The 23,203-nt window shown below is 39.4% G+C and overlaps 1 protein-coding gene across 1 annotated transcript in view; it reads left to right on the forward strand.

The window, feature by feature from the left end:
• Positions 1–19,689, forward strand: part of LOC124265218 (rhophilin-2-B-like) — an 88,382-nt gene extending 68,693 nt beyond the window's left edge. Inside the window, 14 exon segments of the mRNA XM_046700011.1 lie at positions 6,391–6,519; positions 7,560–7,635; positions 7,851–7,928; positions 8,559–8,571; positions 8,574–8,682; positions 9,778–9,886; positions 10,384–10,533; positions 11,231–11,326; positions 12,708–12,864; positions 13,499–13,618; positions 14,644–14,764; positions 15,386–15,536; positions 16,107–16,256; positions 16,377–19,689. Of these exon segments, the coding sequence (XP_046555967.1) occupies positions 6,391–6,519; positions 7,560–7,635; positions 7,851–7,928; positions 8,559–8,571; positions 8,574–8,682; positions 9,778–9,886; positions 10,384–10,533; positions 11,231–11,326; positions 12,708–12,864; positions 13,499–13,618; positions 14,644–14,764; positions 15,386–15,536; positions 16,107–16,256; positions 16,377–16,739 (1,822 nt within the window). The 3' untranslated portion in view covers positions 16,740–19,689.
• The last annotated feature ends 3,514 nt before the right edge of the window (positions 19,690–23,203 follow it).

Raw genomic sequence — 23,203 nt, forward strand, 5'->3', positions numbered from 1 at the left:
GACACCTACACTGAGATGGGATATAGTGTACCAGCTGTGGTAGTACATGGACAGTAGATTAACCCTTACTGCATGTATTGAGCTGGAGACATTCTCCAGCAGATTATGCAAATAGTTAATACCGTAACCAGATACAGACATGGATACCTCTCATCTAAGTCTCAGGACATGGACTCAGGGATAGGTAACTGGCCATGTGTGATCTGTATATGGCATGTACGTGATGTATATTTATGTAGACATTAGGTGGGTGTAAGTTTTCATTGTATACTGGACAAAAATAGTTAGGGATATATGTAAATTTTGAAATTATGAATAATGAATAATGATCTATTTATTCATTGACACACTGATAAAATATCAATCATAAAAAAACCCAATATTCCTAACTTATTTTGTCCAGTATATTTCCAGTGAGTGGTTACTGTTGTATGCTGCATTGATATTCTAAGTCATATACCAGTCATGATGGGGGGGGGCATCAGACATGGTCTTCACTGCACCTTTGTGGGAATCAAACCTGTTTCTGTGGTTGAATGCTTAAACCACTAGACTACCCCATCTTTTAAAAGATGAACTATGAGTTTTAAGTGAATAATTCAGTTTGACTCACTGACCGACTGAGTTTGGTTTTACACCGCTGTTAGCAATATTCCAGCAATATCACAGCAGGGGACACCAGAAATGGGCTTCAAACATTGTACCAATGTAGGAAATCGAACCCGGGTCTTCGACGTGACGAGCCATCGCTTTAACCACTAGGCTACCCCACCGCCCCTCAGTTTGACATTGAATGAGGCAAGATTGACACACGACCCACCAACCGATAGATAGCAGATAGTGCTGTACCATGTTAGATGATCCACCCTCCCTAGTAGGAGTTGACTCAGTGGGACGCAGGTAACTCTGTCAGGGCTACCGAGTGTCATGGTGTGTTGACATATATAAAGTGAGTGAGTGTGGTTTTACGCCGCTTTTTAGCAATATTCCAGCAACATCACGGCGGGGGACACCAGAAATGGGATTCACACATTGTACCCATGTAGGGATTCGAACCCGGTGTAACAGGCCAAACTTTCCCCCTGGCCAAACCTTCAAGAACAAGAGTTTGAAGCAAGTAGCCTTTAAAGTCGATTCAAGGACGGGGAAACTTTAGCCTAGGCCAAATTTGGCCCCCCTAGGCTTAATCTTACTAGGGAAAGTTTGTCCTAGGCCACAGTTTGTTTGGACCAGGGAAGAAATGGCCTGCTACACCGGGCCTTCAGCGTGACAAGCGAACACTTTAACCACTAGGCTACCCCATGGCCCCTCATATATAAAGAAATAAACAATACTGACTACATAAATTCTCAAAGAGACATTCTACATCCTATTTGACAGAGATGACCATCTATAAGTTAACTTAGAAATACATGTACTAGCTTTTCCTTAATAAATCAGATGAACGTCTTTGTGTGTATTCAATGGTCATAACATTTAGATTTAGATACAATCAATTAAGACAAACAGGCAAAAATACAATCAAAATGAAATGATTCTTGGACATTATCTTTTGGTAGACTCACAGAATGTATTTTTCCTGTCATGCCTGGAGAAATTGTCACCAACAAGTTTGTCCATGATCTGATATAGAAATATGGTTCCCTTTCCTTTATGTTTAGTGTAATAACATGGTTCCCCACCCAATTTTCCAGTCTTGACAAAAACAGTACTACAAGGGCTATGGCAGCCATCAACATATTGGTTATCTGTCAATGAAGATAGTAAAAGAAAAATTGCTACACTTGATGTTAAAGGTCACATGCAACGTAAAACACAACTTTTGCAGATTCTGATACCTTCGGTATGGACTTACCAAACAAAGCGTCAAAATGCAAATTCAACTTATAAAGTTGAAAATAAACGCGATGAAAAAACCCTTGGAAATCTGGAGTTCAAACGTTTTACTAAATTTCCCCAGACTTTCTGGGGAAAACGGGTTTCAATAGCTGGGCTGCGCTCATAGCATGTGCAAGAGTGAAATAGGTTCGCGAGCTTGGAAACGGGTTGTCCGTGAATACTTTCGGTGAAGGCTTTGGTGTGAGCTATTTTTAATGTTTTGTTGATATCTCACAGGTGCGAGCTTTTATATGTTTGACAGTAAATTAACTGTTTATACAATTTCATTTGTCTATTTCACCACACGTTCTTCTTACCGAAGTCACTTCTCAGTTCGGGATACTTAAAAGCAATATCATTATTCAGCGTTGACAGAATTTCTAACTGTGATATAGATATATGTCGCTGTCACAGTCAAAACTCAATGTCTTGTTTTATTGGCACCTGTGTGTCTGCCTGCCTGTCTGCTAATGTTTAATATTCAATACACAGCTGGTATCACTGACCACATGCAATTTGAACTTAACACCAATCAGGCTATACACCATAAACAAAATGCATTGATTTATTGCCCGAGTTCGGTCTCTGTCACATTATGTAATTACACAGACAGGCAGGGTGATACTTGAACACATGACATGTTATGATGTCTGTTGATTGCAAAATGTTATACACAAAAATGAGCATGTATTTACAAAACCCAACATCTCTATATATACACACACAATAAGCCGTGAGGGCATCTGCAAATGAACCAGCCGTTACACTTGAGTGCAGACCCACCCGCCTGACTGGGTTCGGTATCCGGCTGCTTGCCGTTTCTTGGGAAGTTAACCGAGAAAGTACACAATATTGCACTTTGATGTTTAGCAATATTATCATAAAGAGGTGTGAATGGACAGCTGTAAGGGGAGATGGGAGGCCGTATTTAAGATCTTGTTTTATTTGAGACACAGTATTATATGTTTAAAGGTATCAAAATACCCTCGCGACATATATATATGTGTCTGGGAAAAAGCAATATTTGTCCTAAGTACTTTGAGAGGCATTTTAGAAGTTGTAAAGTCAAGGAAAACCAAGTTCTATGGATAGTCAACTTCTTTATTGCAATGAGTGTGACGTTTCGATGTAGGTACTAACACCATTATCAAGCAAGTGATGATAACTTGCTTCATAACGGTGTTAGTACCTACGCCGAAACGTCTTAATATTTGTCTTGAAAAATCATGGATTTGTTTTCACGAAAATGTGGGAACCCTGAATACAGTGTAGGTCTGCTCTGTGCTGTCATACAGCTTGACGAGGATGATCGGAATTCCCATGCAGCATTAAGATGGATTTGTGTTTATGTACAGTCACATGACATGCTACATTTAGAGACTGAACTGCGAGGTCGAGTCAACCCATGAGCCAAATATAGTTGAAGTTTTGTGTTACTGGCTTTTGTGAGTTGAGGTGTTTTCCATCGTAAAGGTTGAAGCTTCTGTTTCCACTGTGACTGTCAGCTGACTGCAGGAACTTCAAGCAATGTAATGGAGTGCGTATGGATTTGGATGCACTATGCAAAAGAATTGAATCGATGGCTTGAGGCGAGGTGACCTGACATGAAACAGTGTGTGTACCGTATATGACGGTAGATTAGTCGATCTCACATAAGTTGTGATCCTAATTTGACTCTCAAAAGCAGTACCAAAATGGTATGTCCAGAACATAAGCCGAACCACCAACTCATGTACATCTTCGCCACATGATCGTTCATCCGAAATAGAATATCAACACATCTGTGTTGAATTATGCAAGTTAAATGTTTTTCTTATCCTGACTCATGATCTTTTGCTTATCTCCCTTTCCTATGCGAATGGTAGTGGAACACTTGAATCCTACGAAGTTCCCATAGCGGACGTAAAAGTACACTCACCCACGAGTTACATTATGGTTGTTTTACTATCTCGTAATATACCATTTTCTTTGCAGATCTGGACTTACTTTTGTAATCTACTTCATTAATTTTACTCAAAATGTCATTCCATTATGTTTATATTAATCGTGGTGACATTGTTAACCTTCTGATACTCATAACTTACATTATTCACTGCGGCCATATTGCTCCTACTCACACCTTTGTAAGACTGTTTCATGCATATATAAACATAATTGGCTACTGAGGAATATCAACATCTGATAGCACAGTGGATTTGAACGATGGGCAATTGGGACTGATTCTGGCGTTTTTGAGCGAAGTTTGTTTGAGTTGTAAACATGTAATGGGGCCACAGGCAAATTGTGTTTGATAGATTTAGTTTTTTCTTCTCACGATTGTCATGGCCATTATTGGATTCATGGTAAGAAGGTATTTTACTGATTGACAAATGTGGAGGCACTGTCTTCACTGACAAGAATGACAGAACTATGTTACCGAGCTTCTGGTAGATCACACGGATGGTATTTGGAACAGTGTTAGGACATCAGCCAATTAGGATGTAATTAAAAAAGTGTACTTCATCACAAGATGCTGTCTGTACCTTTGATCTTTTAGCATGTTCAGCAAGTCACTACCTGGGAAAACATGATCTTCTTGTGTGCTCACAGAGCCTTGGACATATTGAAGTGCAGTCTAAAACCTTTTTGTTATTTTGTCTCATAGTTGACATGCTATCTTGTTATTTAAACAAGTCAAGATCAGCTTGTTGATCCTTGTTGCATGTTCCAGCTAAGCTAAACTGCCTGTTGAGACAGGTTGAGGCTTCTACCAGTGTCTGTGGGTAGGCCCTTCCAGCAGAGATTATATTAATGAGCCCTATTTATCAAAGGATTTCCTGTTTTATTCTGTAATCTGACTATGTGAAGTTTATTGTACTATTAACAATGGTTCAGCAGTCTTTAGCCATTAGTCTGAAGCATGGGTCAGTAGAATAGTATTTACCCTAGTAATCCTAAGTTAATGTCAGTCCCTGTAATAACGCTGAAGTCTGGTGATTGTGAAAATAATGTTAAGAGCCATCTGGGAGCTCGAGTGAGATAAGCTGAGGGTCCTTCAAAGTTAAACAATAACTATCTCTACTAGATGATATCAAGTACTCCTTGTTCAACTTGTGTAGTATGCTTGATCTCTATGTTATAACAAAGCAGTGTATTAACTGGTTCTCAAACTTTCAATATTGTTTGCTTAGTAGAAGATTGTTATGTATAAAGTAAGATAGTTAGCATATGTATATGAACTATATATTTGCTAGGTGATGTGATGAAGTGTTTGATGATCAGTTGGCATCAGCGACTCACAGTGAAAACATGACAGTCATTATAATCATTATATCACGAAAATCGTACATTTTACAGTAGCCAATAATATATGACATGTTCTGACCGGTATCAGATACTGGCCTCAGAGTGAGTGAGTTGGGTTTTACACCACATTTAGCTAGCAATTTTCCAGCAATATGACAACGGGGAACACCAGAAATGGGCTTCACACATTGTACCCATATGGGGACTCGAACCCTGGTCTTTTCGGCTACCAAGCGGACGCTTTATCCACTAAGATACCCCAACGCCCTTACCACTGAAGTTACATTGTCAGCATGTTGAGGAACTCTTTATATTTGTTGATGACTGTAGTTAATTGGTCATGGCTGGTGGGTATGTCTACACAACCCTCCTAGAGTGGATCTTCTTAAAGTTTTGAGTAGTATAATATATACTTGAATGAGCAGCTTTGGAAGAGAAAGAATTTATCCCTCTGCTAGTTGTTTTTTAACTTATCTAAAGCATGCTGAGAAACGTAAGAGAGTTGTATTGTCACCTGAGATTGTCTGCTGATCTTGTCCCCAAGCATGCTGAGTAATATATGAAAGAGTTGTATTGTCACTAGGTGGTGGTATTGTCACTGGGTGGTGGTATTGTCACTGGGTGGTGGTATTGTCACTGGGGAGGTCCTTCATGGAGTCATTCGGGGTCATTACTTGTGGCTAGTTGAAGATATCTGGACTCAGCTTTCAAGCATAGCCACAGGTGGGCCACCTTGTGGGGAGGTTGTGTATAACGCTTGCTTAGGTAACCATGATTAGAACTGTACCCAGCAACCTATGCTTGTAGTAAGACTCCACCAACTGGATTGGCTCCTGACATTATGGATTGTTCTTCTCAGTATCAGTCTCTGCACTGTCTGGGTCTGATCTGATTATTTACAGTATGGTGGGGTAGCCCAGTGGTTAGGGCATTGCCTTATTGTGCCGATGACCTGGGTTCGATTCCCCACGTGGTACAATGTGTGAAGGTAATATCTGGTGTCCCCCTGCGTGATATTGCTGGAATATTGACAAACATGGTGTAAAACTTAACTCACTCACTTACCCTGATGATTTACAGGCCAGCATATAGCAAAGTATTCAACAACAAATAAACAAATGCTATTTTATCGTGTTTATAGATTTGCTGACAGGTCACAAAAGTGAATATATTTTGTGAGAAAATATTTTGGTTGTCCGGATTTTCACAAGTCCTTGAACATTTCAGAGCGACGGACAACAAGAAACTAAGAGAGCAGGTCGCTGTGGAGCTCTCCTTCTTTAACTCAAATATTCAGCTGTTGAAAGAGGAGCTGTGTGGCCTCAACAGCAGCGTCGAGATCTACCAGCATGACAAGTGAGTAGTCCCCGACATCAACTCTCACACACATGCGAACATAAAAACACACTCACAAAACCTCGGTGTCGAGATCTACTAGCATGACAAGTGAGTAGTCCCCAACATCAACTCTCACACACATGCGAACATAAAAACACACTCACAAAACCTTGGTGTCGAGATCTACCAGCATGCCAAGTGAGTAGGCCCAACTCTGCCCCCACCATCATCTTTCACATATGCGCATGTACAAAAACACATATTAATACACACAAAACCTCCGTGTCCAGGTCTACCAGCCTGTCAAATAAGCAGAGCCCCACCACCCACTCCATCATCTTTCACATCCACACACAAGCATAACACGAAACCTTGGTGTTGAGATCTACCAGCCTGTCAAGTGAGCAGAGCCCCACCACCCACTCCATCATCTTTCACATCCACACACAAGCATATAAATGAAACCTTGGTGTTGAGATCTACCAGCCTGTCAAGTGAGCAGAGCCCCACCACCCACTCCATCATCTTTCACATCCACACGCAAGCATATAAATGAAACCTTGGTGTTGAGATCTACCAGCCTGTCAAGTGAGCAGAGCCCCACCACCCACTCCTCCATCTTTCACATCCACACGCAAGCATACACGAAACCTTGGTGTTGAGATCTACCAGCCTGTCAAGTGAGCAGAGCCCCACCACCCACTCCATCTTTCACATCCACACGCAAGCATACACGAAACCTTGGTGTTGAGATCTACCAGCCTGTCAAATGAATAGCGCCCCACCACCCACTCCATCATCTTCCACATCCACACGCAAGCATATCACGAAACCTTGGTGTTGAGATCTACCAGCCTGTCAAATGAATAGCGCCCCACCACCCACTCCAATATCGTCGTCATTATCACCCAAAGACAAGGCAGAAATCAGTTCTTCTATAAGATAGCAAAACTTTGTTAACTAGCTCATGTTATTGTGGTTCTGTATATCAGTAGATGTACATTAAACAGTATTATTCTATGTGTATCATCTGATATGAGCGAGTCGTCGTGTTTCAGCTGTTCCCGATGTGTGCCAATGATACCGCTAGGTCTGAAGGAAACGAAGGATGTCGATTTCCGGGTGCCATTCATGGTGGGTATTTCCAATTCAGATCTGGTATTAACTGTGAACACTTCCAGAAGAGCCTTGGGTTCTGTTTTCAGTGACTTTTAATAGCAGGCAAACAGGGAATAAAAAATTTAAATTGTTTTTTAATTCCTCTTTTAAATTTGTTTTTGTTGTATGAGTGATACCAGTGATGGTTAAAGTGGCTGTAGTTACAAGTTGTGGTTATGATGGTGTTGCAGGATGTTATCCTGGAGCACTACAGCGAGGATGGGAGACAGTTTGACAAGGAAATACAGGAACTGATGGACCTCAGACAGGTAACGTACTCTTACTTGTTCCTGTGTTCTGACCATCATTACATTCCTGTCTCAGTGTGTTGTGGTATAAGACATTGTAGTAAATCTCCATATATCATGTGCCACTTGTTCATGTTCCAGAGGTGGCGGTGGGGTAGCCTAGTGGTTAAAGCGTTGGCTTGTCACGCCGAAGACCGGGTTCGAATCCCCACATGGGTACAATGTGTGAAGTCCATTTCTGGTGTCCCCCGCCGTGATATTGCTGGAATATTGCTAAAAGCGCATAAAACCAAACTCAGTCAGTCAGTCATGTTCCAGAGGGGCGCAGGGATAGCCTAGTGGTTAAAGTGTCTGCTCGTCACGCCGAAGCCCCAGGTTCGATTCCCACATGGGCACAATGTGTGAAGCCCATTTCAGGGGTTCCCTGCTGGAATATTGCTAAAAGCGGCGTAAAACCATACTCACTCACTCATGTTCCAGATAGGGTACCTTGGAATATGTGTTTTATATTCCGGTTTGTGGGTACCCTGGAATTGGTGTTTCAAGCCTCATTTCTTAAAATATGTTTTATGCTCCAGGATATCCAAGTGTATGTGTTTCCTGTTCCCAAATGGCGGTATTCCATAGTTTGTGTTAATATTTGTGTTTCAGGCAATTCGGACCCCCTGAGAGACTGGTCTGGTGTCGAGCTACTCACTGAGTACTTCAACCAGCTGTATTACGTTGAGAGGAGATTCTTCCCTGAAGAAGGAAGCCTGGCCCTACACTTTCACTGGTATGTTGTACAGGCCTACAACTTCTTTGTTGTATTTCATAAATTATAGGAAAAGATTTTTCTCAGCCCCGGATCATGAGCAAAGAAGGCAAAGGCTTGAGTTCGCTTGAATTGAGAATAGGGGTAGGATAAATTTGTATAACCACAACATATATGAGAATATGGGTATGGCTAGGGTTTGAGAATAGTGGTAAGATAAATCTTGTATCATCCCAACGTATATGAGAATATGGGTATGGCTAGGGTTTGAGAATAGTGGTAGGATAAATCTTGTATGACCATAACATATATGAGAATAGGGGTATTGCTAGGGTTTGAGAATAGTGGTAGGATAAATCTTGTATCATCCTAGTATATATGAGGATATGGGTATGGCTAGGGTTTGAGAATAGTGGTAGGATAAATCTTGTATCATCCCAGTATATATGAGGATATGGGTATGGCTAGGGTTTGAGAATAGTGGTAGGATAAATCTTGTATCACCATAACATATATGAGAATATGGGTATGGCTAGGGTTTGAGATTAGGGGTAGAAAAAATCTTGTATCATCCCAGCATATACAACCAGGTTTTATAGAGCCTTGTGAAGACAAAAACAATCACCCGAGCTATTTCACACTGATGCAATGTTTGCTTGCTCTATAATACCTTGACTGTCCCAATGGGTTTGGATGGTGGCTTCCTGATGTGTGGTTGATTCTGTAGACATATATGACTGAACATGATGTGGCACTGCATGATGGGGTGGCTCACTCCCACACTGTTGCTTCATTGAGTGACGTCAAATCATATCACTGAATATTTTAAGATTGACATCTTAAAATATAGAGGTTATCTTGTGTGTCTTCGTATCCTAAATACCACACATCAGGAGTGGAAAATATTCAGTAAACTTGGCAAGGGAATTTTTTTTCCTATTATATATAAACTTGTCACTTGGAAAATCACTCAGCTACTGTTTCTGCATGTTATTACGAGTCTAACTAGGATGACCACAGACAGCAAGAAAGTGTAACATCTGGTTGTTTGTTGCCTGGCTGTTTGGTCTTGACCTATTTGTGAATATTTGTCCAGTAAATGCTTCATGTTGACAGGTATGACTCGTTGACTGGCGTCCCCAACACACAGAAGGCTATAGGCTTTGAGAAGGGCAGCGTGTTGTTCAACATTGCAGCTCTCTGTACACAGATTGCATGTAAACAGGTCAGTTAGTATTATGTCACATTTGGACTTTGGGAAGCCCAAGAATATGGGGAAGGTCACCCTAGAGTTTGTGGACAAGATGAGTCTCAGACCTTTGAGGAACAATTTTTTATGGATTGACAGCTTCTTTATTGCAACAGATACGACATTTCGGTGTAGATGCTAAGACTGATATCACTGTCACTAAAATAACGGTAGACAAGGGATGAAGTAAGTACGTCATCAAGCACCATAATACTGCACATGTCCCGTCTACGGTAGGCTTACATTTTGGGGGAGCTTTTGCAAAGGTTAGGTTTAATCAATTTATCTGTTTAATCAATGTGTCTAGCCTATCCCGTTTCAATATATATTTGATTTTAATGTTTCAGAGTGTTAAAAATGGACCAATGATTGTGTCTCAGTTTTGAGGAGTGCAATACTCATTCAAAGTAAAATAGCAGTTGTCTAACAGAATTTGATAGAAATAATCACTTTGTCTAACTTGTGTTTTACAGGATCGTATGACTACCGCAGGATCAGAAGAGGCAATACGAGCTTTTGAGAAAGCTGCAGGATACTTTCGCCACCTGGAAACCCACTTCAAGCATGCTCCCAGTATGGACATGCGTCCGGAGACTCTCACCATGCTGGTGGAACTACTGCAGGTAGGCAGCTCCATTACCTCACCAGACTCAGCGAGGATGGCCGCTGGTCTCCACAATAATTGAATCCAGACAGTGTAGTTTTAACTCTGTAATTAATAAATGGGGCACATTCTCTCTAAGATGTGGCAATTCTCTGTGCTGAGTCAAGTTCCTTGGCAGCATCGTACCTGTGTTTGTGGGTTACACCCAAGTGGAAAACATGCCAGTTTTGTATGTTCCCTTTTATACTCTTTGAGTTTTGGTCGAGCATTTATATGAATTAGAAGTATTGAACTCTGCATAGTTGCCATGATGAGTAGGGGTTTAACTTCGTGTGTTGATCTGTTGTAGCAAGCAAACAACCCTGACCATTTTGTAATGTCTGCATATTTTCCAGACATATGAATTTAAAAAAAGAAATTTAAATATAAATTGACTTATTGATTGCATTTTATGAACTGTAATGAGTAGCTGAACATTTGAATTATTGGATATGTAATATATATTCATCAGCATCAGATGATGATGGATTGTTCTCCATCATGTAAACTACAGGGACGGTTTTAAAGGATTATTACATGGCGTAACAGTGTCAGTCAATTTAAACGATATAAACATTTGTAATTTAGCAAAACAGCTATTTAAGGTGTTGATGCAGACGTAATGACTAGTGCTGGTACAAATACAGCGGACTACAAGGACATGTGGTATGTTGCAGGCTCAGTCCCAGGAGTGTGTGTTCGAGAGTAAGACCATCCATGGCCTCACGGACGGCGTGCTGTCCTTGGTGAAAGTAGCACAGGAATCGGCCTATGTGAGTGAATGTACATGTCTGTCCTCAATAGGTCTAGACTCAAATGGGGTTACGAGAGTGTTTATTCAACTGTAGTATATCAACTCAAATCTTGTAATGGATGTAGATCTGTGACATGGATTATTACTGGTATTGAGGACTATGTATTCAGTTTAGAGCCCATTCTCTTCCCACAGAGGTTACTTGTCATATCTTCCTACGAACCTCTGTTCTAATGCGGCCCTTTCATGGCGCAAGTGTTCAGGATTTGTGATTGGTTGCAATCAGATTTAGTTGTGCAATCAGCAACGTTGTTTCAAAAGTGATCATTCACAAGGCCTTGGTAATTTCTGTATGCTTCTAGACAGAACTCAGTTGTGTAATGGCAGATCCCTAGTCTCCATCTCCCTCGTTGAAAACGGACAAGATAGCCATTAAATGTCTTGTGTGTCACATCAACACAAGTTCCCGTCTGAGGAGGGAGATTTGTGGCCCCACATTTGCTTTTATTAGTCAAGTTGGATCTAAGTCGATGTAACACGTGTTATGAGTGGATAGAAGGAAGGGAGATAATTCATGTTGCAATGTTTTGCCAGTAGGGGAGTTTACGAGTACTGGGAAATATGGCCGTATTAGAACAGAGGTTCGTAGGAAGATATGACAAGAAACCTCTGTGGGAAGAGAATGTGTAGAGTCATGTCACCTGCAGATTTAACTTTGCTATATTAAGTTTCAAAACACACACAAACAATGTGAGTTTTCAATACTACATTAAAGTAAGTTAAAGTTTGGTATTCAAGGTAGAATAAAAGTTGTCATACATAATATTCCTTGTCATGATATCCAGCTTTAGAAATAATATATAATGTATGAACATATTTGTCGAAAGTTTGCACTATTTATACCCAAACAATGCATAATTTCTCAGGGAATGGCTAATAGGCTGTCTCCTTTAACGTTTTATGAAGCTCTCCTGTGGTTTACTGTATTACTGTGTTGTAAAGTAGTATTACATGATAGATATAGGCACATGTTTTAACTAATTTAGTATATTTCATGTTTCAATTAATTTAAAAGATTGGTATATGTACTTTCACATTTTTTCTATTCATGTTGCAATTTTCTATTTATCATGGAATATATGGTGCCAAGGTCAAAATATTTATCGGCAGTAATATACTGAGGGAAACAAATAAAAGATCACCACTTCATGGCTGTGTACCTTATTTATTCCCAGATTTCCACCCACAGCCCTATTCAAAGCTGGTGATGAAAACTGGAAAATATTAAAGGAACAGTTGAATTTTCCTGTGTTCCTTTATTTGTTTCTCTCAGTATATGTTGGTTTAAGACTATATATATTTTTCTGCATGGACGATCACAGTATTTTTCTGGATGATAGGTTTCTGAAAGGTTCAGAGTCACACACAGACTAATGTCCGCTGAGCCTGTCAAGAGTTACCTCCCCTTCACATGGACCGCCATGGCGCAGACAAAACACTACTACTACAAGGGACTTGCTCATTCAATAGTAGCCACGGCTCTCCTGGACCAGAAAGGTAGAATGAATTGCTAGATAAAATGATTTCATGTGTTTCTTAATGATGAATATTTCCCATGGGAATTAATGTAAATAAGCTGCTGTTACTTGTGAAAATCCAAGTTAGAGCTGATCTTCAGCAATCCTTGCTTGTTTTAAAAGGTGTGTAATTGGGTATGGTGGTCAGGCTCGGTAACTTAGTAAATTTCATTGTATCCCAATTATGTAGATCAGTGGTCATGATATCAATTACTGGATTGTCTGCTCCAGAATTGGTTATTTACAGATTGCCATTATATAGCTACAATGTTTAGTGTGGTGTTTATATAACGAGGAGAATGTAAGATCAAAGGCAGGTCTTCACACCTGTAACAAGATGTTTCACACCTGTAACAAGATGTTGAAAGCTTTAAGACAATGAGAGGATGAATAATGAAAGTAAATGGGCATCACTTGGTTGTTGGTTCAGATGATGTTGTTAAGCCTCTGCTGTACAGGGAAGTAGTGTTCAAAGAAACCGGGACAAAACCTGTAATGGGTCTTTTGTGTTAACCCTTTTGCAAATCCAGTCAGATGTCAACATGCTCACATAAGTTCAGTCTGTTACCAATTGTACAAGCATTGACTGGAGTTGACTGATCTGTGACTTGCAGACAGCGGTGACCTGGACAAGCTTAAACAGATGATGGAGAAGCTCCATGTGGGTTCCGACCTTCGCGATGAAAACAATGGTCTCAAGATTCCCACAAATGACAACGACAGAAAGATTCTAGGTGAGTCCAGTTATGGATTATCAGTAAGAACTCTCTTATGACAAGGACTCTTATTTTTTATTGTCATTGTGTGCATATTAACATTCTATCGCAGATATTAGGAGCCTCAGAAATTCATTTTTTATTTACTCCACAGGAAACTTTACTCCACTGGTGATGTTTCTATCTGTTTTATCGAGTTCTAATTTGTAGCTGAATTAAAGCTAAGGTTCTGGTTCTGAGCACTGGTTCAGCATGGTAGGCTATCTGAAGCTAACAAGAACAGTTCAATATTTTTCAACAAAGGTAGATATATAGAACCTTAAGTGGTGCCTTTTGCTATTTGCCGATTTTTGGCATTTTTACCCGTAGTCCCAAAAGTGAGTCTATGTTTCCAGAGCATAACTCAAGAACCGTTCAATATTTTTCAACAAGACTTGGTAGATATATCAAACAGAACCTTAAGTGGTGCCTTTTGCATTTAGATTTTTGGCATTTTATTTTCTTGGTTTCCATGAAACATTTTACAGTCTCAAAAGTAAGGATTGCTTTTCGTTTCCGGAGCACAACTCAAAAAACCATATAATATTTTCAACAAAACTTGATAGATATATCAAACAGATCCTAAAGCAGATTTTTCTACGAGCACAACTCAAAACCTCTCTATATCTTTCAACAAAACTGAACTGGAAGTGATGCCTTTTGTCGATTTATTAAGTCTATGCATTTACAGTATAGGAAGTACGACAGTCGTGAAGTCTATGTTACAGCATAGGACTGGAATGATTTTCTATCTGTCGAAATGTTCTAAGTCTATGTCTTTGTGAAGTCTATGCTACAGTATAGGAAGTACGACAGTCGTAGCGCTACGATAGCTTTGTGAAACGGGACCCTGGTCTCTAGGACCAGTTATTGGATTTTTTCTTGTTCTTGGCACAATTACTTAGTCCTTTCGAGCTAACTAGGATGAATTTTATTGGTCAGTTAGTTTTATTGGTCTCATGACTGAGTTACTGTCCATTGATAAGCTGACTCCTGTGTTGCAGGCAAGGCTCACCTGCGAGAGTCTGTACTGAGTCACGAGGAAGCCCTGCGAGTTCATGACCTGTGTAAGCAGCTGAGGAAGATTGACACCTTCCGGGAACTTTTGCAGAAAGCTCACGAAAGGTAGGATACAAAAGTTGTCATCATCAGCTTTAAAAAGGTGATAACGAAAAGATGATAATGAGAAACTCATATGTACTGAGGGAAAGAAATAGAGAATCTCACCCAAGTGTCTACTGATATCAATTTTGTCAACATGAGTTAATAAAGTTGAAAATATCCGAGGTTTGCAGAGGATATTTTTTCCTTTATCAACGAGTGTTGATATATTTGGTATCAGAACACACGAGGGTGAGATTATATTTATCATCAAAATCACTCTTCATTAGTTTTCAATGAAAAGTGTAAATCTCTGAACACGGTTCTGCCATTAGACTTGTAGTGGAGTGATGTCATGGCATTGGGACGTCATCAAGTTTATGGTGTCATAGCATTGTTATGTCATCATGTTTTTGATGTCATAGCATTGTGATCTCATGTAATGTATGACATCAGGGCATTGTACAAAATCTACTGCCAAAACTGTCTCTCCTAGGAGATATCGTTTGATCTCACACAAGCAATATCTCCAGTGGAACACAGTTTTGGAAGATAAATAACAGCCATCCACTCACTCTGTGGTGATTTGTCTGGAATATTGCTAACTTGATGTAACACCAACTCCCTCACTCACTCTGTACACAGGACACTGGAGAAGTTCGAGGGTCTGGAGGAAGAAGATGACTTCTCCGAGCTACTGACCGTGCCGCGTATCGAGGGAAAGGCGGACAGGGAAACAAACCCCACACCTCCTGAGTTCTCCAAAATCAAAGTCTTGGACATCTTTGCCACACTAGTGAGTCATTTTATATTTATGTCATGACACTTAGTTATCAAACAGACGCAACGGAATGGAATATATTGTTGTGTAATGCATCAGTAGAGAGGTTCCTACTGGGAACAACTTTATTATGAGTTCTGAAAAAGGTATGATAGACAAACGTTTGGTGAAATACATTTGTGTGAAGTGAAGATCTTCATTGTGCCAGCCTCTGACTCACAATACAGTAGGCCCTTGGGACTCTCATGAAGCAGGTCAGTCAGTTTGACCTTGTGGACTTCAGTTCAGTCAGTCAGTTTGACCTTGTAGACTTTCAGTTCAGTCAGTCAGTTTGACCTTGTAGACTTTCAGTTCAGTCAGTCAGTTTGACCTTATAGACTTTCAGTTCAGTCAGTCAGTTTGACCTTGTGGACTTTCAGTTCAGTCAGTCAGTTTGACCTTGTGGACTTTCAGTTCAGTCAGTCAGTTTGACCTTGTGGACTTTCAGTTCAGTCAGTCAGTTTGAGAAATGGGCAGTTGTGATGTTACAAGTTGGATATTTTTGTGAGTAAATGTAAAATATTTTGATGTTTTGTTGCCTTTCAGGGTCCTATCACCATATTCAATTCCCGGAACGAATGGTCCGCTGCCCGGAGAGTGCAGCTAAATCGTAGTGACGATGAAGGATTTGGTTTCAGTGTGCGTGGAGATTCACCGGTCATGGTTGCTGAGATTGAACCAGAGAGTGTAGCTGGGGTAAGCATTGCTTGTGTTGGTCCTCTGAAGGTATAGTAATATGAAAGAACTGGGTGTTCTTTAAGTTAACTGGAGTAGTATACTTGGCCTGTTAACTGATTTTTGAATGTTTCATTGCAGAGGAGCTCCATGAAGGTGGGAGATTTCGTTGTGGGAGTTGGAACGATGGATACGAAGTGGGCGAAACATGAACAAGTGGTTCAACTGGTTCGACAGGCTGGAAACTCACTAGAACTCCGATTGATTACACCCATGGGCCAGAGTTTTCTGGAAAGACTTAATGCAGATCGGCCATATGCAACAGTTAGCTTACCTGCATCACCTGTTAGAATGCAGAGCCCTAAGAGCAGTGTCTCTAGCGAAAAGAGCAATAAAAGTCGCCTCAGTGCACCCTGGATTTTCATGAGGCGGAACTCTTCAAAGGAAAAGTCAGAAAAACGGAAGTCATCTGATGAATTTGATGATGATATTGTGTCCAGGTAGACTCACTGTTGAAGTGTCCGTGGTATCTACTTCATGAAAGGACGTGTTCATGCAAGACAGTGTTGGTCTTTGAGACACACCAAGATACGTCTGCATCCACAGTGCTGTGTTTCTATGGAAACAAATTTGTGTATAAGTGCTGAGGTGCAACCATTGTGTTCAGTGTTTTGGATTACGACATGTCGCGTAGCTGTCTTCGCTAAAGGTGTTGAGTATCAAGAGGTCATAATGTTACAGCTGACGAATGTATATTCTCTTGTGAGCGGAAAATGGATCCCAATCTCCCTGGGCAATCCTGTATCTGGTCTTTCCTTGTTTTGAGGGTTTCTTCTTGCTGATGCTTAAGGTTCCCTCGAGCCAGTGTGTGATTGTGTTCATAGTAGCCAGCTGGTATTGTGTTCAAAGTAGCCAGTGGGTGATTCAGTTCATAGTAGCCAGCAGGTATTGTGTTCAAAGTAGCCAGTGGGTGATTCAGTTCATAGAAGCCAGCAGGTGATTGTGATTGTAGCCACCAGTATTATTGGTTTACAAGACATGCTTGCCATCTAGAGACTTTGTACAAGTTGTGCGTATGGACCTACATGTTGACAAAGGTGTTGGAAGCTACAGATGCTATGTGAAGACTCCTGGAGGGATACTCCTAGAAATCACAGCGACACCATACAGTCACAGTTTGAAGGGCAGCAGTGTGGTGAAGACATAAGTCATTGATTTGGCGTTATTCAAAATGACATTTGAGGAATGTCTAATTTTCAAGGTTTTTATGCAGTGGTTAATTGTAATTGTTTTGAAGATATTGGAGATGAAACCCAAATTTGGGTTTGCTAATCATGCATGTGAGACACAAGCAACTACTTATTGTTGTACACCGAGGCTAGAGCCATCCAACCCAGTTTCAGAAAATGTCTTTTAAGCCAGTAAAAGTACAAACATACACAAGTACTTGTAACTTAAGAAATACCTATGTTTACATATATCTTCTTTGTTAAAATGATTTTGATTGTTTGAAATTAATGCACATGAAGTCAATCACTGGATTGTCTGATCATAACATAAAGTGAAGCAGCATGATTGTACAACCAGAGTTGTACTGACGCTGAAGTTCTGTGGATAGATGGAGGGGACGTAGTTTATTTGAGACAGCTGTGAATTAGTTGTTTCCAAGACTGTAGGAAAACATCCAGAGTGTGTAAGTTTCGCCCTGACCATGTATCAGGTCATTTTGAAATTCTCACTCAATTTTCAAAAGTTGTGTTTAGTTTTACTTAATTGGTACAGATAGTCAGACTTCTGTTACCTCGCTGCCTATATCTAAATTTGATAGCTAAATATGAGCTTAAGTGTTTACAATTCTGTATCAGTCATTCAGTTTTAATGAATTAGTGCGTAATATCAACCGTGTCCGCAGTTTCCATGTAATGTGAACAAGTTTGTGCCCAAATTGAATATCACAAAATGTATCGTGTAGTATCTTGACTAAAGGATCATGGGACATGTCATGTATTACTTGAGAAGTATGATATGTATTGATACACAAGGTAGTTGTATCGTAACACTGTTGCGATCGAAGTATAAGTAATGAGTAGCACTCTGATAATCTTAATATCATTGACAAACTCATTTTGTCGTACATTCCATAACATGGAGCCACCTGTAATACATCTGCAGTGATGAACGTAGTGTGAAGTAAATCATTCCGTACTGAACTATGACCACCACACAGACACCAAGAACCAGACTAGGAAAAGAATCGTATTTATCTAAATTCAAAATAATTCTGAAAGGGACAGTTTTATGATATTATGGAATGTGGACCTGATTTGTAAAAATAATCATCTCGTCAGGACCAAACAGGAATTTGAGGAATCTGACACGATTGTTCTGTTTACAGTTGATTGTGGGTTCCTAGTCTTCATCATAATCCATACAGTACACTGCCACGTTCAGCCTACACTGAAGTCATTGCATTGTACCCTTCCAGTCCTCCATTACTATCGAGAATTTTACCATTACTTGCCCCGCACCACTGTATCATGTAGGGCTGGCTAATATGATCGTTGATTGGAAATATCATCAATAGGAATAATTATTATTGATTATCGATGTGAAAATTGTTATCAGAAGGCAAAGGTTTACGTTTCCCAACACAATGTACAGATTTAGGACTTTATTCATGGTCTGCTTCTAAGTTATGTTCAGGATGCTGTTTCGTTAATAATTCATGCAAAAACATGTCGCCACTCACCAGTGATGGTGCATTTTTGCTGAGAGTTACGTCTTTGATATTTATCTGTAATCCCTATGATCTATATCGATAGCGATATCCAGCCCAGATGTCATGTTGCTTGCATCACAGTCATGGTCCTGTACCACCATCCACACATTTGTACCAGTGCTCAACATTTTGAACATCATAATGATCCCAATTTGTAATTCTTTAAGGTCCACACTTAGTACATGTTAAAGGAAACATATTGAAAACATAGCTTTCTTTGCACTGATTCCAGAAAACAGATGTCATAAATTGCTTTGAAATATGATTTGTAAGGACATGTATCATGAATTGTGACACCTATATCTTCCCCGAGAACAAATGGCATAAACTCATCTTTTGTAATTGTTTACTACGTTTAAGATGTTTACTAACTTGATTTATCATTTGTAGCATCATGAGAACAGACACTGCCGTACACTGAAGTGTGACACTGTCACTACTGGATGGGTGTCCCCGACTTCCAAGTGTCGTGTGTGTCCGCTCCATTATGACAAATTCTGTGGGCCATTCTGCTGCCATAACTCTGTTTTAGATGTGTCGTCATGACCGCAAATCAAACTGCCTCATTTAAACAGGATTCGGGGAAAATTAATCTTGCTTGACAATGGTACAAAATTTGTATCAAAACGTACACGAAATAAATAAAAGAATCCATAAACTATACATATATATTATTTAATAACCTGGGTAAGAAGATGTATTCCTGAATATTACAAGAAGCAAATGGATGTCAATGTGCTACAAAACATGTGCAGTTATGAGTCAGCAACAACATGGCGAAGTTGCTGCTGATTCAATCATTTGGTTGGACAGCTAATTTAACATCATGACCAGTCTCGAACACAGTATGGTGGCAGATGGGTCCAGTGTATTTGTCACACTAGGATGGAGATGAGACCCTGGTCTACAGTGGGTAGAGAGATTAGTCTAGTATTAACCTACCATGTCCCCATCACCCGCAGTCTACAACTTGCAGTTTTCCATGTATGTATTGTTGGATCTCTGTTGTATAAATATAGTATTGTGGGACAGCTAGATGGAAAATTTGTGGTTATTTATTTGCAGAATATCAAACTGTGTTTATCTAGTCTGCCAGTGCAAATTGATAAACAATCATTTTCTACCTGTATTAATGAACTCATTTATCCGTAAGTCAGTTTTGGTCAGATTTTCTTGGAATATAATTTTGAGTTAGATGATAGTTATGGAAAATTAACATACTCATGTTTTTCACTTATAAACATAAGCTGATCAATGAAAACCACATGTTATGAAAGAAATGATCGGAAAAGGTGAAAGGTAAAGATGAAGCTGATGCAATTTCAGCAATTCGATGACTGACAATTATCGTAGCACTTTAATGATTGCTATTCGCACAGTCTATTGCTCCCGTTGAATTAGAGCAAGATTATTGAGTGAAGTACTTTGATGATAATCTTTAAGTATAACATGTAGTGTTTGTATTTTATTCACTGACATAGTTTACTGGCCAGATTCTGCAGTAGATAATTGCGTAGCCATGGTAACTGTCCCATTTACTGTGAAGCCTGATACCTCGTAACTTGGTGTAGAAGTGCCAAGTATTGTTCAGTATTGTAGAAGTCCCTAGTATCGGTCAGTATTGCACCTAACCCAGCAGCATAAATAACATATTGTCATAATACAGCCCAACATAGGTGTCTTTCCTGTTCGAAAGTTCGAAAACATGAGGCCATTTTTTGTAGCTTCCCTTGAAAACAAACAGTAATTGGCAGAATGTCTGTAAAATTCTGATTTCAATGAAGATAATTATCCCTTTTGTCTGGGGTAGCACAACACATTTATGCCAGTGGTATTTCATATGAAAAACTACAAAGATGGTTAATGAAACTAAGGTACAAGTGAGAAAGTAAGAAAACGGGTTTGTGGCTGTCAGCACCAGATTACGATCTGTCGGGACACTGACACATAATTATTTTTGTGTATTTTCTGTCTGTCAGAGTAACCAGTGGCTGTTACAGGGATGTAATTCAATATACATAAGCAGTGATCATATCCGAGTGATTATCTGGTGGAAATGTTTTGTAGATACAAAATGTTCGGATTCCATTTTCAAAAATCGATTCGTGGTCAAACATTCAGTAATTAAATACTTATTTACAGAAAAGAATAAAAGTACCAAGATTTGCCTTTGATGTGAATCGTATTTGATACATGAACCTTTAAGCTGTGTCAGTAACCAGACAAATGTGAGATTGCTGTGAATGGTAATGTCCCCACTCTGTGGCAGACCTGGTTGATGCTGCCAGGCTTTAGGCAATGGATTCTGCAGGCAGAATTCACCCTGTACAGACAGATGTGTCTATTTATTCATAATACACTAACTACTCGTATGTCTGTAATCAAATGTAGTTTTTCTGTAGCCTGTGTTGCCCACCTGTGTTGTCCATAGCTGGAGAACAGCATAGGTCGTTCTCTTAAAGGCATCTATTTATGAGGATAAGGTGTATGTTAGTGGGAGATTTTGTCTGCACATAGCAGTGTTTTGTAGACCATTTCTGTATGTTTCCTTGTTCTGTCAGATTTCAAGCTCTGGTACAATTTGTATCTTGCATTTCAGGCATAAAAGATGTGAAGAGACTGTAAAATTGAAATACATGTATATTCATATGATGGTATATGTCACAATCATTTCTATAATGGTGAGGAATATGAACAAACTTAAGTGAATCAGCAACATATTTGGAGAATCATTATTTAGGATGAAACTACTTATAATCTGTGGAAACTATGATAGCTACATCAGACATATGCTGCTCAAGATAAGTTAAGGAGCACCTGACTTTTTTCACATTTCTATAGTTGTATGGCCATAACACAATAACTATAGTAATACGAAACAATCAAATATTCTTCAACTTCTTTTGGGTAGTATATTATTGATTATTGTGATGTTATGACTATGGATATTTTGACGGCCATTGTTAATCAGTAATCTGCTACTGACATTACTTTATACAGTATTAGTGAATTCAGCATTTTATTTGTGTGACTTTGTTTTTGATTATACAAAGCTTTGCGCCAGTAGGAAGTCAGTACTTCTGCTATATGTCCTCAGTCAGAAGATTTGGGGGTAAGAATGGCTGGTGTATACACAGAGTATATGTATGGTCTTAGCTGTGTGTTTAAGTTGACACACATGGTGCCTGGAGTATATGGCAAACAACCACTCAAAGTACGACGGCCTTTATAGCTGAAGACACTTGGACATTTTTTCATCCACATTCTTGCCATTGATTACCAACACAATGTTGCAATAGGATACAGTGGGTCTTTGTAAATCCCGAAACTTTGCTAACACAGACCACTATTGTTTACTTTCTAATTTCTTAAGTGACATTATGATAGCCTAAGATTGGACTAAGTTATTCATGGTATAATGCTCAGCTATTGATAGGGAAGTTGTGTACATATATCAACAGATAAAACTCACGTCAATAGAGGATTAGTATTGTAGAAAGCTGACATACTACTCGGTGCAACTAATTATGATGCTAACAGACATGAAAAGAACTTGTTGTCAAAGAGGAAACATAGCTGAGAGTTTCAATCATGGCCCACAAATTTGTTGTCAGATTTGATGTTTTGACTGAAGAATATCACTCTCTTGACTATATGAAAAGAATTAACCAGTTTATTGTTGTAATCTTAGTTTCATCGTTTATGTAAAATTGAATATGCCACAAACTTATGCAAGTCTTTTTCCCTCCAAACCATTTTGTCCTTACCGAATATATCTGTCCAGTAAATATTAGCTGATTTTGTGCCTTGTGTATGTCTACATGCATATTTTATCTCTGAAGCATGCTGAGACGTTTATGAGATTATGTAAATGTATAAAATATGAGAGCCAAGTTCCAATAGATTTGGTGATGTGACTTCATTATTTGTGAATACATTTCATTCGACTGGCATGTTATATTTTCACATTTCATGTACATGAAATATATTCCTATCCTGACAACTACTGTATACTACTCAAACCAAGTAAGGAACAGCTGCAATTGAAAGGCTGTATGTCGCAATGCCCATCAGCCATGACCATGACTATTGTCAAAGGTCAAGTCTTTAATGTCTTTCAAAAGTATACTTTAATTTTCTTACATTTCCTCCTTGTGTTTGGGGCTGCAACACTGGGTTCTCTTCTCCA

Source organism: Haliotis rubra, unplaced genomic scaffold (assembly GCF_003918875.1).
Source record: "Haliotis rubra isolate DU_JTF1 unplaced genomic scaffold, ASM391887v1 Scf967, whole genome shotgun sequence".
Classification (NCBI taxonomy): domain Eukaryota; kingdom Metazoa; phylum Mollusca; class Gastropoda; order Lepetellida; family Haliotidae; genus Haliotis; species Haliotis rubra.